This window comes from Pelophylax lessonae (genome assembly GCF_965119305.1).
Source record: "Pelophylax lessonae genome assembly, chromosome: 11".
NCBI lineage: Eukaryota > Metazoa > Chordata > Amphibia > Anura > Ranidae > Pelophylax > Pelophylax lessonae.
The window spans coordinates 199,461,815-199,479,615 of record NC_138778.1 but is presented as its reverse complement, the minus strand read 5'-3'; the positions used below and the strand labels follow the sequence as shown (position 1 = coordinate 199,479,615).

Genomic DNA, 17,801 nt, shown 5'->3' with positions numbered 1-17,801 from the left:
CCATGCATGCCTGCTATGACCGCCCAGATACTCACTGTGTGCACTCAGCAGTCTTGCCCTTGCTTTGATAATCCATTATACATTGTATCAGATGGTGGTTCTCATCCAGCATCTGTTCAAGGGAAAAAAAACAAAAGAAAGAAGTTATTTTATGGAATTTTTTTTTTCACTTTTTGGGGAATATTTTCTTTAAAGTTGAATTCCAGGTCTGGACTTTTTTACTTTTACCTTGGTCCAGCTTGGAAGCTGGAAATCAAAATAGTGAGGTAGGTATGGAACATAATACTTAGTGCCGATTCACACTAGTACGACTTGTCAGGCGACTTGGTCAGCCTGACAAGTCGCGCACCGTCACGGTCCATTGTGTGGTACAGGAACGGTTCTAATAGGAGCGACACAAGTTGCTCCGACTTAGAAAAAGGGTCCTGTACTACTTCGGGGCGACCTGGAGCGACTTGCATAGACATTCATTTTATGAAGTCCGTGCAAGTTGCGCCGAAGTCGCGGTGCACGCGACTTCACAGGTCGCCCCCTAAATCGGATCGCCATAGTGTGAACCGACAAGTACATTGCTCAAAGCTGGACCAAGGTGCCTATGTAAAAATGGAGTGAATAGGTAGGGGGAGACTGTAATGAAAAATACACCATGGCACTATCCCCAAATAAAGCTAAGTTAAAAAAGAGAGGTCCCCATCTTTCCCCCAATTGGAGGAGATGGCGGGAAGAAAGGGGGATTTTTAGGTGCCCGACAAGTTGCATAATAATTATTAATCATACAATGTTCCTCAGATACATAAAAACATAATCAGTTTATTAATCCATCAATTATTAAAAATCATGTGAATTATCAATATAACAGTGACATAGCCAGACACATATACAATCAACCCAAATTAACGGGATATACAAGTGCAGAAGGATCTGGATCAACGCGTTTCGCCCGATTTTGGGGCGTCTTTAGGATCCACGTACATGATGTTAAATACACTCATACAGCATTAGAAATTAGATCGACTATCTGCTTCAACACAGCACAGTCCCGGCCGAGAAACATATATTGCATCAAGTCAGTGAAAATACTTTTAAAACCCAATAAAGATTGGCCAGTGAGCAGCCACCATCCCTCAGGAAAAAAAAAATATATATATATATATTAACCGAGGGGTTATTTCCATACACTGGCTTAAGTCTAAACAGTCCTAGGCAGCCACCATTCAATAGAGATTTCCAAAGACGGATATCCAGATGCCCAACTGTTTACACAAACCATCACATATCACATGGAAGGGAAAAGGGAGAAACAGATCCCAAAAACCTGTGTAGACATACAATCCACCTGCAGGCGCTATAGCAGCCCCCAAACACGCCAGCCACATCAAGCCGAAAATATTCATACCTGGAATTGAAAAATAAATGTAGCTGGGTCTTTAATCTAAACTCTGCGAAGCCCACTGCTACCAGAATTCCTGTAGCTCTTAGCATGTAGGATGGGTGTGAATAAGTACTATGTAACTTCCTCCTTTTCTCTTGTAATATATATTGTGACATGTTAGGCCCCTTTCACACGGGCGATCCGATCCGCCTGTCACTTTTTCAGGCGGACCTGATCGGATGCTCCATGCATCCCTATGGGGCAGCGGATGTCAGCGGAGACATGTCCGCTGACACACGCTGCTCTCCGATCCTGTCCGTGAAATCCGGACAGATGGAAACCCTATTTTCCATCCGTCTGGAGGATCGGATCGGGGGAGAATGGATAGGGGGTCCGTTCTCATCCGATCTCCCCATAGAGGACAGCGGGGATCTGACAGCTCCATCTGCACACACAGAGCGGAAACAGAGCTGTCATCCGCCTGCTCGGCGGGATCGGCCAATCGATCCCCCACTTAGCAGAACGGACTCCGCCGGGCGGTGCGCCCGTGTGAAAGAGGCCTTTGTGGCTCAGTGGTAGTGCCAAAACAGTGACTTCACTCCACGGCAGAAATCGTTTTCAGGGCTTTCCTGCCCACTTTTATTTAAAGAACGTCTTAAGTTCATACAGGTATGTCTTCCCATGCAGGGGGTTCTCACCATCCATACATGCAAAACATAACATTCAGCCTCGGGCCTTCTTGGCAGCTTTACTGCTCCGATTATTACCTCTAGGTCAGGGGTGTCCAAACTATGGTCCTCCAGCTGTTCAGGAACTACAATTCCCATCATGCCCAGTTATGTCAGAGATTTAAAATGCCTCATGGGAATTGTAGTTCCTGAACAGCTGGAGGGCCATAGTTTGGACACCCCTGCTCTAGGTCCTCCCACATCCTGGTGTTCCTGCACAAACGCTGCACCTCACCTCTTCATCTTTCCTTGCAGCTTCCCAGCTGCCCAATCCCTCATGGAGTCTCTCTCAGGCTCGGGCCTTGGTCTGTCCTGGCCTAGACAGTACGGTGCATATGAGCACCTCTCACTGCTCCCTTCATACGCTGACCCCCTAGGGAGGGTAGGGCCCTGAGCTCTAACTCTGGCTCTCATATGAAGCAAGTATACACCTGTGCCCTTAGTGTGCTTGCATCTTACAAAATCTGGCCTAAACCACCATATTACACAGTGGCACGGGCTCCTCCTGCCACAATGCATTATAAGTAAAATCATTTTTTTATAAATTACACCAACTTCCATCTCCTGGACACTCTACAATCAGGAACACAAGGACATGCTTTGATAGATTTTAAGATAAGTGTTTTAGGGCTTTTTCACACTTGTGGTAATCTTAACGCCTTCTAAAAAAAGAATCACACTTTTCAGAGGCAGTATAGCAGTGAAAGGGATGACGTCGATGGCGGTGAGGAGGACGGTCTATGTGGACAGCTTTACCCGGATGCCTGAATACTTACTGTTCTATTCATCAACCATGTGAGTTACTAAGAGCCGGTTCACACTGGGGCGACTTGTCAGGCGACCTGGTCGCCTGACAAGTCGCCGTGGGTCGCCTGCCATAGAGTAGCACAGGACCCGTTCTAATAGGAGCGACACAAGTCACTCCGACTTAGAAAAAGGTTCCTGTACTATTTTGGGGCGACCTGGAGCGACCTGCATTGACTTCAATGATATGAAGTCCGTGCATGCTCGCACCGCGACTTCACAGGTCGCCCGGCAAAGTCGGGTCGCGCCTATGTGAACCGGCTCTAAATGTTGTACCTTCATTAAATGTAACCATATTGCTACAATTAGAGACGCCCCTCTTCTCTTTTATACTCTGTTGTGATGTGCCTCTACATGTATATCAAGACATCGCTCGTTTATCAAGTCGAAATTTATGAAAAAAAGTTTGCCTGTCTTGCAAAACACTCTCAAACCAAGTTACACTCACTCCAAGGTTTTTCTGTAATGTCCTAAGGCAGTGGTCCTCAACCCTGGCCTACAGGGCCCACTAACAGGCCAGATTTTAGGTATTACCTTGGGGAGATGCAGACTAGAGTACTGCAATCACTGAGCAGCAAATGATATCACCTGGGATGTATTTCTGTTATCTTGAAAATCTGGCCTGTTAGTGGGCCCTGTAGGCCAGGGTTGAGGACCACTGTCCTAAGGGACCTTCAGAGGGGTTAGGAAGGTACAGGAGTGGCACATGCTGTGTTTGGAATTGGGATTAAAAGTGGACTAAAGTCAGAAACAGCATCTTCTACCTGGATTCTTCCAAGTGCCGGGCTGCAGCCGTCTTGTTTGACCAGAAGAGAAGAAAAAACAGAAAAGAGAGAAGAAAAGATAAATTTGGAAGAAAAGGAGAGAAGAGGGAAGAAGATAAATTGGGAAGAAAAGAGGGAAGAAGAGAGAAGAGAAGAGAAGAGAAGAGAAGAGAAGAGAAGAGAAGAGAAGAGAAGAGAAGAGAAGAGAAGAGAAGAGAAGAGAAGAGAAGAGAGAAGAAGAAAAGAGAAGAGAAGAAGAAGAGAAGAAGAAGAGAAGAGAAGAGAAGAAGAAGAGAAGAAGAAGAGAAGAGAAGAAGAAGAGAAGAAGAAGAGAAGAAGAAGAGAAGAGAAGAGGGAAAAAGAGAAGAGAAGAGGGAAGAAGAGAAGAGAAGAGGGAAGAAGAGAAGAGAAGAGGGAAGAAGAGAAGAGAAGAGGGAAGAAGAGAAGAGGGAAGAAGAGAAGAGAAGAGGGAAGAAGAGAAGAGGGAAGAAGAGAAGAGAAGAGGGAAGAAGAGAAGAGAAGAGAAGAGGGAAGAAGAGAAGAGAAGAGAAGAGGGAAGAAGAGAAGAGAAGAGGGAAGAAGAGAAGAGAAGAGAAGAGGGAAGAAGAGAAGAGAAGAGAAGAGAAGAGGGAAGAAGAGAAGAGAAGAGGGAAGAAGAGAAGAGAAGAGGGAAGAAGAGAAGAGAAGAGGGAAGAAGAGAAAGAAGAAAAAGAGAAGAGAAAAAGAGAAAGGAAGGGAAGAGAAGAGATTGTCCTAAGGGACCTTCAGAGGGAACATCTTCTACCTGGCTTTTTCCAGGTGCTGGGCCATGGTCGTCTTCTTTGACCGGCACAGGATAATGTCACTCCTGCACATGCATCAATGTTCAGGCGCTGTGCTGGGATGTAAACGGGGCTGCTGTTGCTCAGAAATTAACATTGGGTGGTGTTGTAGCACCAACTCTAAACCAGAGCCATCCATCTCTGCTGTAATCCAATCAGAGAACTGCCTTATGCAGTCCTCGAGGAGCAGAGCACTGCAGACCTGTTTATGGCAAGAGAGAGACACCAACCACTAGATTGGTAGTGGTCTCCCCAATTGGGAGGAACTGGCAATGTTAATGGGAAGATCTCTTCAATCAAAAAATAATAAACCAGCATGTAAGACAACTCACACCAACCACATAAACAGACAACACAGCTTAAGTGGAACAGATCGATGAATGAGAACAAAATACTGGGGACAGAGGCAGCTGGCACATCGGCATGGGCAATCCCATAGCTGTGACAAAACGAGGCCCAGGGATATCACCACGATTGGCTAGGCCAAGGTTTCCACCTAGGCCACCCATGTGGCAGATCCATATGTGTCCAACAGAACTGTGGCAGACTGATGACCTGTAAGTGCTTATTTTGAAAGATTCCGGGTGCCAAAGTTAGTTGCTGTTTGATGGACACCCATCGTTTTTTGGATTGGCATGTTAGGTATCTGTTTACTCAGCACAACCTCTCCTTTTATACCTTACCATAAAATTGGGTAATAGATTGTGTTTATGTGCACTAAAATAAACTTCATTGTATTTTTTACCAAATATTTGCACTTGATAAACCCTTACACTATTATTGTATAACAAAATAATTGGAACTACCACCATTTTATTGGCCTGGGTCTTCCAGCCTAAAATTATTATTTTAACGTGTCCAAAAAAAAAAAAAGTTTCCAGCAACAAAAGGGTTAAATACAGCACACTTTTATTATTGGGGTGTCTTTAACCACTTAAATACCGGTCACTTTCACCCCCTTCCTGCCCAGGCCAATTTTCAACTTTCAGAGCTGTCACACTTTGAATGACAATTGCGCGGTCATGCTACACTGTACCCAACTGAAATTGTTATCATTTTTTTCACACAAATAGAGCTTTCTTTTGGTGGTATTTAATCACTGCTGGGTTTTTTATTTCTTACTAAAAAAAGAAAATTTTGAAAAAAAAAAAGTTTTTCTTATTTTCTGTCAGTAAATTTTGAAAATAAGTAATTTTTCTCCTTCACTGATGTGCACTGATGAGGCGGAACTGATGGGCACTGATAAGATGGCACCTATGGGCACTGATGAGGTGGCACTAATATGCCGCACTGATGGGCACTGATAGGCGGCAATGATGAGCACTGATAGGCGGTACTGATGAGCACTGAGAGGTGGCACTGACAGGCGGCACTGATGGGCACTGACGGGCGGCACTGATGGACACTGATAGGCAGCACAGATGAGCAGGCACTGACTGGCAACATTATGGGCACTGATTGTGGGCACTGTGGGCACTTTTTGAGCTTTTATGTAATCAGAGCACTGATGATCAGTGCCCTGATTACCTTTTCTGTGTTCCCCTTTGAGGAGGAGCCACTGATCGGCTCTCCTCGCCACACACTCTGACAGTGTGAGGCGAGGAGAGCCGATAAACAGCACTTCTTCATTTACGATAATTTATGATTGGACACAGCCGATCACATGGGTAAAGAGCCAAGTCATTGGACACGGCGCGACCACGATCGCCGTTCTGCGCGCCCCCATGGGCGCGCGAGAGAGGTTGTTCTGGTGCGCCGTCATATGACGGCGTCCCAGAACAATAGTCGCACCGCTCCGCCGTCAATTGACGGTGGGCGGGCGGGATGTAGTTAATGTCATAGCACTGGCCGCAAACTGCAGTACCTTTTTTTAGCCCCTTTGGTAATGTGCAGCCTTCAGACCGTAGTGGAAGCAGTGATTTGTAATGGCAGTGATCTCTAGCAGTCTCTTGTAACATGTTTCCAGATGCTGTTTATGTATGCATGTGTCTAGTCTTCCACCATACCTAGATCATATCAGCAGTCTCTGACCATCTCCTGTAGGATGTCTGCCGACAGTCATCTGTAGCATCCCGTCTACTAAACTCTATGGGGTTGATTTACTAAAGGTAAATACATTGTGCACTTTGCAAAATGCAGTTGCACTCTGCAGATGCAGTTGCTCCAGAGCTCAGTAAATTACGTAAAGCTTTGCAAAAAGTACCCAATCACATGCAAGGAAAAGAAACAAACAGCATTTTTTCTTGCACATGATTGGATGATAAAAGCCATCAGAGCTCCCACTCATTTACTAAGCTCTGGAGCAACTGCTCTTGCAGAGTGCCACTGCATTCTGCAAAGTGCACAGTCTATTCTGCAAAGTGCACAGTCTATTCTGCAAAGTGCACAGTCTATTTGCCTTTAGTAAAACAACCCCTAAGTGCGGCCCTTTGCTGAAGTCGGGGCCACAGTTGGGGCCCCCATATCTCCACGATTGACAACCACTGTACTATAGTATTAAGGTGACTGTATCTGTGGAACATAGTTGATACTCAGTGAGATCCAAGGTGGAGAGAGCTGCATGTTTTGTGGTACCCATGTTATTGAGGGCCCATTTACATTCTGTGGTGCATTAATAATTAATATATTGCACGATAAAATGCGCAGTTTTAACACAGTTCCCTAAAATCAACGGGCTGCTATCTCACCACAACGTCTTAAAATTCATTGTGAGCCTTGCCTTAGTGTGTTAAGGTGCCATACAAAATGAAAGACACAACCGCAAGAAACAGCGTTACTGCAACACATAGACGCAAACAAGCCCTTAACCACTTCAACTCCGGAAGGTTTTACCCCTGAAGCTATTTTTTGCAATTCGGCACTGCATTGCTTTAACTAACAATTGCGCGGTCATGCAATACTGTACCTCAATACAATTGATGTCTTTTTTTCCCAACAAATAGAGCTTTCTTTTGGTGGTATTTGATCACCTCTGGGGTTCTTACATTTTGCGCTAGAAACCAAAAAAGGGTGACAATTTTGAAAAAAACAATATTTTTTACTTTCTGCTATAAAATATTCCCAATAAAAAAATGAAAAAAAATCAAAATTTTTTTTATCAGTTTAGGCCAATTTGTATTTGTTTACATATTTTTGGTAAAAAAAAATCCCAAAAAGCGTATTTTAATTGGTTTGCGCAAAAGTTATAGCGTTTACAAACTACGGGACAGATTTTTGGACTTTTTATTTATGTATTTATTTTTTTTATTAGTAATGGCGGCGATCAGCAATTTTTAGCGGGACTGCGACATTGGGGCGGACAAATCTGACACTAATGCCCCGTACACACGTACCGATTGTCGGCTGTAAATATTCGGCCGACGACCAATCGGCCGATTGCAGGCTTGTTAGTATGATCAGGGTTCATACACATTTTTACCAATAAAATTCCATGACTTTTCCATGACTTTTCCATGACTTCACGTAAATATTCATGACCTAAAGTTTCATGAAATGTCTATGTATACACGTTAAATAAGAAGAAAATCCATGTCACACCCAGCATATTTTTACTAAAATAAATGACAATCTTTGTAGTGTACAGTACCTCTGCAGTTAGGGTTTCGTTTCTGGATACAGCGCGACTCAAAATGGTCCCTTGTTTTACAGTGGATGAGATGGAAGCACCGCTGCCGCAGCTCGGAGCGGGTGTCACTTCAGGCGCACGGGTGAAAAAGCTGATAACTCTGATGTAGGGGGGACTCTGGTGACCAGAGACCACTTTCCACAGAGTGAATGCACTAAGGAAGGGAGGGGGGGTCCTGATATAAGGAGGAACCTTTATAACAGTGTCCCCTTACATCAGTGACCCCCCCCCCCTCAGACTGGCTGGCCAGCACTGTCACTGACCTCCTCTTAGGTGCACAATGCTCTGGTTTTATCCTGTAGTCTCCTCTCCCTAGTCCACACATGTCTGACTTCTCCTGTGATCCCCATCCCGACCGCACTCCCACTTTTGACTCCTCTCTAGACCCCCTCAGAGACTGCAAACATGATAAAAGACAAGAGATGGTCACAGATTACGGACATGATAGAAGAGATAGTTAGAGGCTGTGGACATGGTACAGGAGATTTTCAAAGGCTGCGGACGTGGTACAGGAGATTTTCAAAGGCTGCGGACATGGTACAGGAGGTGGTCAAAGGCTGCGGACATGGTACAGGAGGTGGTCAAAGGCTGCGGACATGGTACAGGAGGTGGTCAAAGGCTGTGGATATGGTACAGGAGGTGGTCAGAAGCTGTGGACATGGTACAGGAGGTGGTCAGAAGCTGTGGACATGGTACAGGAGGTGGTCAGAAGCTGTGGACATGGTACAGGAGGTGGTCAAAGGCTGTGGACATGGTAGAAGAGATGGTCAGAGACTGCGGACATGATACAGGGGATGGTCAGAGACTGCGGACATGGTAGAAGAGATGGTCAGAGACTGCGGACATGGTAGAAGAAATGGTCAGAGACTGCAGACATGGTACGGGGGATGGTCAGAGACTGCGGACATGGTACAGGAGATGGTCAGAGACTGCGGACATGGTAGAAGAGATGGTCAGAGACTGCGGACATGGTAGAAGAAATGGTCAGAGACTGCAGACATGGTACAGGGGATGGTCAGAGACTGCGGACATGGTACAGGAGATGGTCAGAGACTGCAGACATAATACAGGGGATGGTCAGAGACTGCGGACATGGTAGAAGAGATGGTCAGAGACTGCGGACATGGTACAGGGGATAGTCAGAGACTGCGGACATGGTACAGGAGATGGTCAGAGACTGCGGACATAATACAGGGGATGGTCAGAGACTGCGGACATGGTAGAAGAGATGGTCAGAGACTGCGGACATGGTACAGGGGATGGTCAGAGACTGCGGACATGGTACAGGAGATGGTCAGAGACTGCGGACATAATACAGGGGATGGTCAGAGACTGCGGACATGGTAGAAGAGATGGTCAGAGACTGCGGACATGGTAGAAGAGATGGTCAGAGACTGCGGACATGGTAGAAGAGATGGTCAGAGACTGCGGACATGGTACAGGGGATGGTCAGAGACTGCGGACATGGTACAGGAGATGGTCAGAGACTGCGGACATAATACAGGGGATGGTCAGAGACTGCGGACATAATACAGGGGATGGTCAGAGACTGCGGACATGGTAGAAGAGATGGTCAGAGACTGCGGACATGGTAGAAGAGATGGTCAGAGACTGCGGACATGGTAGAAGAGATGGTCAGAGACTGCGGACATGGTAGAAGATAGAAGAGAATGAGGGGGGGCCGGAGAGCACAGGGAAAGCAGAGAGCACTGGAGGAGCTGAAGGGCATGGGGGGGGGGGGAAATAGACAGAATTAAGGGGGGGTTTGGAAAGCATTGCAGGGGGGTTGGAAGGCGCAGGGGAGTGGAGAGCAATGGGGGGGGGGGGCAGGCAGGGAAAACGGGGATGATTGAGAGCACAGGGGGAGGGAGGAAAAGAAAATCACTGAGGGGGAGCCAGACTAAGAGCATGGAGGGGGCTAAGAGCAGGGGGGAGGTAAAGAGCACTGGGGGGGCTCAAAAAAAGCACTGGGGGGGGCTAAAAAAGCACTGAGGGGGGCCAGCAAAGGAAGTTGTATAGGAGGGGGATGGGGCAGCTGCATATAGATGAATTGAACTTTCCATATTCCTAGTGCAGCTTCTAAGAGGAGGAGTAACAACACTCAGCGACATGAGGAATATGAAAGTTCAATTCCTCTCTATGCAGCTGTACCATCCCATCCCCCTCCTATCCAGCACACGAGACTCCTCACTGACCTTCCTTCTGCCGCTGCCTTCTTCACACAGAGATGCGGCATGGACACCGGCCTGACACCCAGCAGTGATCGCGGCCCCCCCCGCCCGCCCTGCCCGATGGACACCAGCCTGACACCCCGCAGTGATCGCGGCCCCCCCCCCCCACCCGCCCTGCCCGATGGACACCAGCCTGACACCCGCCAGTGATCGCGGCCCCCCCCCGCCCGCCCTGCCCGATGGACACCAGCCTGACACCCCGCAGTGATCGCGGCCTCCCCGCCCCGCAGCTACTTCCCTCAGAGCGGGACAGTAAATGCACAGTTTCTCTGTTTCAGTTTCAGCAGATCAATCCGCCGCAGAGTTCCTAGCCTGTCACGGTCTATTCATATTGAAGAGACCAGTGATCAGGCTTCAGCTGTGCGCTGCGGCAGATTAATCCGCCAAACCCGAAACAGAGAAAATAGTCCATTTACTGTCCCCCGCTCCCACAGAATACAGGGGGCCCAGAGACAAAAATAAATAGTGTCAAAACACTTTTCCATGACTTTTCCAAAACTTAGTAATTTTGCCCATTTTCCAGGACTTTTCCAGGCCTGGAAAGTGTCATGTCAAAATCCCATGACTTTTCCAGGATTTTCATGACCGTACGAACCCTGTATGATGCTTCCGACAGCCGACAGCGCATTTTCGGCCGAACAGAATCTGGTGTGCAGGCATTAAAATTTTTGTTGGCCAACACCAGAACGGCCGATTGTTCACCAGTCAGTACAGATTTCGGCCGACAGACAGCCGATTAGCAAGACTGGGCATGCTCAGAAAAGAAAAAAGACACAGAAAGTTAACCATCACATGACATCACTTCTGCAGTCGACTGTTGTTGGCCGACAAAATTCGTGTGTAGTCTTTTGCTGTTTTCAACAGACACGACAGCCCTGGACAAAAGACGGCTGATCGTTCGGCCGACGATCGGTACGTGTGTACGAGGCATTAGTGACACTTTTTGGGGACCAGTGACATTAAAAAGGTTGTAAACCCCACATTTTTTTTTTCAACCTGCAAGAGAAACACATAATGAGCTAGTATGCATTGCATACTAGCTCATTATGAAATACTTACCTCAGAACGAGCCCCCGCCGTACCGCCCGCTTACCTCTATGACGGGCGACATGTCCAGTCGCCCGTCTTCCGGGATCCCGGCCATCTGATTGGCCAGAGCCTCGGTGACGTCACTCCCGCGCACGCGCGTGGGAGCCGACGGTCACGGCACGGGCCTCTGAAGGAACGGCACCAGCGGCCGTTCCTTCAGAGCGCATGCACCAGTGACGTCACTGGCTGCATGTAAGGTAAATATCTCCTAAACGGTGCATGTTTAGGAGATATTTACAGTACCTATAGGTAAGCCTTATCATAGGCTTACCTATAGGTACAAGTGTCAGAGGAGGGTTTACTTCCTCTTTAATACAGTGATCAGTGCTAAATAATATGCACTGTTACTGTATAAATGACACTGGCAGGGAAGGTGTTAATACTGGGGATGATCAAGGGGTTAAATGTTAGCCTAAATTTGCTTGCTAACTGTGTGTGTGTGTGTGTGTGTGTGGGGGGGGGGGGCTCTGTGACAGGCACAGAGAGATCGGTGTTTCAGCTTAGCTGAGACACAGGATCTCATTGTGCCTGTCTGACAGGAGAGCCACCTGCTTTGTTTACATAGGCTCACATACAGGCAGTCCAACTCCTCCAGGATGGCACATCAATAGGTGCCATTGCCAGAAGGTTTGCTGTGTCTCCCAGCACAGTCTAAAGAGCATGGAGGAGATTCCAGGAGACAGACAGTTACTCTAGGAGAGCTGGACAGGGTTATTATAGAAGCTCCTTAATCCATCAGCAGGACTGATATCTGTTCCTTTGTGCGAGGAGGAACAGGATGAGCACTGCCAGAGCCCTACAAAATGACCTCCAGCAGCCACTGGTGTGAATGTCTCTGACCAAACAATCAGAAACAGAGTTCATGAGGGTGGCCTGAGGGCCTGACATCTTCTAGTGGGCCCTGTGCTCACTGCCCGGCACCGTGGAGCTCGATTGGCATTTGCCATTGAACACCAGAATTGGCAGGACCACCACTGGCGCCCTGTGCTTTTCACAGATGAGAGGAGGTTCACCCTGAGCACATGTGACAGATGAGAAAGGGTCTGGAGAAGCCATGGAGAACATTATCCTGCCTGTAACATCGTTCAGCATGACCGGTTTGGTGGTGGGTCAGTGATGGTCTGGGGAGACATATCCATGGAGGGACACACAGACCTCTACAGGTCAGACAATGGCACCCCGACTGCCATTAGGTATCAGGATAAAATCCTTGGACCCATTGTCAGACCCTACGTTGGTGCAGTGGGTCCTGGGTTCCTCCTGGTGCACAACAATACCCGGCCTCATGTGAAGAGAGTATGCAGCCAGTTCCTGGAGGGTGAAGGAATTGATACCATTGAATGGCCCCCCACGCTCTCCTGACCTAAATCCAATAGAACACCTCTGGGACATTCTGTTTCGGTCCATCCGATGCCACCAGGTCGCACCTCAGTCTGTTCAGGAGCTCAGTGATGCCCTGGTCCAGATCTGGGAGTAAATACCCAGGGACAACATCCATGGTCTCATTAGGAGAATGCCCCAACATTGTCAGCCATGCATACAAGCACATGGGGGGCCATACAAACTACTGAGGACCATTTTGAGTTGCTGCAAAGAAACTTCAGCAAAATGGACTCGCCTGCTGCATCATTTTTTCACTTTGATTTTCGGGGTGTCTTTGAATTCAGCCCTCTGTAGGGTGATAATTTTCATTTCCATCAAACAATGTGGGATCCTTTTATTCCTAACACATCACCCAGTCCATACCAGTATAGATCCTAACACATTTCCCAGTCCATACCAGTATAGATCCTAACACATTACCCAGTCCATACCAGTATAGATCCTAACACATTACCCAGTCCATACCAGTATAGATCCTAACACATTACCCAGTCCATACCAGTATAGATCCTAACACATTACCCAGTCCATACCAGTATAGATCCAAACACATTACCCAGTCCATACCAGTATAGATCCTAACACATTATCCAGTCCATACCAGTATAGATCCTAACACATTACCCAGTCCATAACAGTATAGATTCTAACACATTACCCAGTCCATACCAGTATAGATCCTAACACATTACCCAGTCCATATCAGTATAGATCCAAACACATTACCCAGTCCATACCAGTATAGATCCTAACACATTATCCAGTCCATACCAGTATAGATCCTAACACATTACCGAGTCCATAATAGTATAGATCCTAACACATTACCCAGTCCATACCAGTATAGATCCTAACACATTACCCAGTCCATACCAGTATAGATCCTAACACATTACCCAGTCCATACCAGTATAGATCCTAACACATTACCCAGTCCATACCAGTATAGATCCTAACACATTACCCAGTCCATACCAGTATAGATATCCAGGATGAGATTTTCCCATTAAGATCTGATGTGTTTTCAAAGTGTTCCTTTAATTTTTTTTGTAACAGTGTAGAGCCAGGTCATCAATGGCTGCCCTGTATTTTCATTAGAACAAATCTCCTTTAGCCTGGGTTCACACTGACACCACTTTAAAAGTCATGCGACTTTGATACCAACAGAAGTCAATGCAAGTTGTATTGAAGTCGCAACAAAAGTAGTGCGGGAACCTTTTTATACAGGAATCCGGTGTGATTCCCTTTACAAATAACATGCAAATTCAGTGCAGTGTAAATTGAGCGATATATTATGTATGGTTCAGTTCACACTGGATCTGCACCAGAAACGTGCAGGACCCTTTTTTTTGTCCATACTGGGTCCATCTATGCGTTTCGATTCTATCCGATTCCACAGTTCACACTGCATTCTGCATACCGATTTGGGGGTGTCATTAACTTTAAATTGACACCAGCAGCGGTTCAGTGTGAACTGCCTGCGATTCTGAGCGGTGCGGGAACCCACCCAGGAATCGTTGCCGTTCCTGCACCCCATCAGTGTGAACTCAGCCTTAGGCTCCGTTCACATATAGGCGTTTCGGATTGCAGGCAGAATTGCCGCGATTCTGCCCGCGATTCTGAACCATTGCAAGTCACGGGATGCCGGGCGATTCCCGTCACTTGCAATGGCATCCTAAATGCTGCACGATTCTGCCCGCGATTCCGAACCATTGCAAGTCGCAGGATGCCCGGGCGATTCACGTTACTTGCAATGACACTGCAAATGTGGCGCGATTCTGCCCGCAATTTCGAACCATTGCAAGTCGCGGGCTGCCCGTGCGATTCCCGTCACTTGTAATGGCACTGCAAAGTGGCGCGATTCTGCCTGCAAATCTGAACCATTGCAAATCGGGGGATGCCCGAGCGATTCCCGTCACTTGTAATGGCACTGCAAACGTGGCGCGATTCTGCCTGCAAATCCAAACCATTGCAATTGGCGGGACGCCCGAGCGATTCCCGTCACTTGCAATGGCTCCCCAAATGCTGCGCAATTCTGCCCGCGATTCTGAATCATTGCAAGTCGCGGGACGCCTGGGCGATTCCCGTCACTTGCAATGGCACTGCTAACATGGCGCGATTCTGCCTGCAAATCCGAACCATTGCAAGTCGCAGGATGCCCGAGCGATTCCTGTCACTTGCAATGGCACCCCAAATGCTGCGCGATTCTGCACGCGATTCTGAACAATTGAAAGTCGCGGGACGCCCAAGCGATTCCCGTGACTTGCAATGGCACCCCAACGCGGCGCAATTTTGCTACGATTGTTGCCCCACAAATCGCGGTAAAACTGCCCGCGATCCGAAACGCCTATATGTGAACGGAGCCTTACTAAAACTGGAAAGTACAAAACCAATCAGCATCCAGGAATTTATGTCAAACTTAATTGAACAAGCTGAAGTTAGAAGCTGATTGGTTACCATGCACAGCTGCACCAGATTTTGCACTCTCCAGTTTTAGTAAATCAACCCCTTTGTGTCTATTTCTGAAAGTTTCCTGCTTCTGGAGTTCAGCATTAAGCAAAGATCCCCAACGCATGCAAACTTTGATCCATCACGGGTCATACCCGGCATGCAAAGACAAACCTGCCATCAAGATAAATAGCATGAGTGAGTAACCTCTGTATCATGACTAGCAGAAATGTGACATGCAGGTCACCAAGAGGAACTCAGCATTTCCTGCAAGGCTGCACGAGCCGCTTTAAAAAGGTACTGAAAGCCACACATGTCCCCCAAGCAACTGGCTGCAGACAGAACTTCAGTCCCATTCATCACTGTTCTGCTTGTAACCAACCCTAATGACACTGAGCAGCAGGTTCATGTAACAGCAAGAAACCAACACAATCTATGAAGATTTATCCCAAGGAGAAAGAAATCCGCCACAATTGTACAGAATTCACATGGAACTCCCTCACTGATCCCTATTCCTGCTTCTCTGATCTGACAACGAGGTGGGAGGAAATGCATCGGTGATAGTCAGTGCTGACATATTAAGTGTCATTCATGAACCCTCCTCCCCTAATCCACAGATAAGGATGAAGAAGACACTCAAGTGTTGTCTATAGCTGCAACTGTCATGGAGGCAGATGACATCTGAGAGAGGACGTTTAAATGATTAGCATTCACTGTGGCACCCATGCAAGCTTCAATGATTAGGCATATACATGTATACAGTTCAATGGTCTTATATACAGTATATAGAGCAATGATCAGGCATATACATGTATACAGTTCAATGGTCTTATATACAGTATATAGAGCAATGATCAGGCATATACATGTATATAATTCAATGGTCATAAATACAGTATATAGCTCAATGATCAGGCATATACATGTATATAGTTCAATGGTCATAAATACAGTATATAGCTTAATGATCAGGCATATACATATATAGTTCAACGATCATATACACAGTACAAAGCTCAATGATCAGGCATATACATTATAGCATATAGGTCTGAATATATATATATATATATATATATATATATATATATATATACACAGTATATAGCTCAATGATCATGCATATACATTATAGTATATAGTTCAATTAATATATATACAGTATATAGCTCAATGATCAGGCATATACATATATAGTTCAATGATCATATATATACAGTATACAGCTCGCTGATCATGCATATACATTATAGTATATAGTTCAATGGTCATATATACAGTATATAGCTCACTGATCATGCATATACATTGAAGTATATAGTTCAATGATCATATATACAGTATATAAATAGCTCAATGATCATGCATATACATATACAGTATATAGCTCAATGATTTTATATATATATATATATATATATATATAGTATATAGCTTAATGATCATGCATATCCATATACAGTATATAGTTCAACGATCATATATACAGTATACAGCTCAATGATCATGCATATACATATATATATAGTTCATTGATCATATATACAGTATATAGTGCAATGATCATGCATATACATATTTATAGCATAATAATCATATATACAGTGTATATAGCTCAATGACCGTGCATATACATATATATAGTTCATTCATCATATAAACAGTATATAGCTCAATGATCATGTATATACAATATATAGCTCAATGAACGTGCATATACACATATATAGTTCATTCATCATATATACAGTATATAGCTCAATGATCAGGCATATACATATATATATAGCTCAATGACCATATATACAGTATATAGCTCAATGATTATATATAAATATATCAATGATAATGCATATGCATATATATAGCTGATTGATCATATATACATATGTATAGTCCAATGATCAGGCATATACATAGTGCAATGATCATGCACACCTATATACAGTATATATAACCCAATGATCATCCATAAATATATGAATGGAAAATGTTTCCATTGTAAAGTGTCAGCCATCAATCATGCAGATGACATAGCTATGTCTCCTGTATAATATGCATGGCACATGGGTATTACATGTCCCCTCCTCCCCCTAGAATAAAGCTGGTGCCATCACCCCCTCCACCATTAGCAGATCTTGTACCTTCTGTATAGTTTGCTGGGTGACTTCTCCTTTTCCTCGGGGTCTGGCTGAAGCAAAGGCCACAGACATGGTTCCCCCCCTCTGGCCCTGCGTGTGCTGAGCAGAATAAATTATTCCAGATATTCCTAATATCTGCACCCTTATTACTAGCCAGAGGATTCTTATTCTACGCAGCAGACAGGGGGGAGACGGTGCCAAATGGTATGATCCGTTTACCACCCGACAAATTGAGCCGGCCACATTGCGGTCAATTTATACAGAAAAATAATTTTAACGATGTAATAAATATACATGTCTGGAGATAAGGTTATGAAATCAGCGTTGTGGTGCAGTGAAGCTTTCTGTCCTCCCCTGCCTACTTTTGGTACGCTCCACAAGCCGGGCTTCCTGTC

At 45.8% G+C, this 17,801-nt stretch overlaps 1 protein-coding gene across 1 annotated transcript in view; it reads right to left on the bottom strand.

Annotated features, from left to right (window-relative positions):
* SS18L1 (SS18L1 subunit of BAF chromatin remodeling complex) overlaps positions 1-17,756 on the bottom strand; it is a 46,632-nt gene extending 28,876 nt beyond the window's left edge. The window contains exons 1-2 of the mRNA XM_082271349.1: positions 17,410-17,756; positions 36-112 (exon numbers count right to left, since the gene is read on the bottom strand). Of these exons, the coding sequence (XP_082127475.1) occupies positions 36-112; positions 17,410-17,478 (146 nt within the window). The 5' untranslated portion in view covers positions 17,479-17,756. The remainder of the gene's footprint in view (positions 1-35; positions 113-17,409) is intronic.
* Between the last annotated feature and the right edge of the window lie 45 nt (positions 17,757-17,801).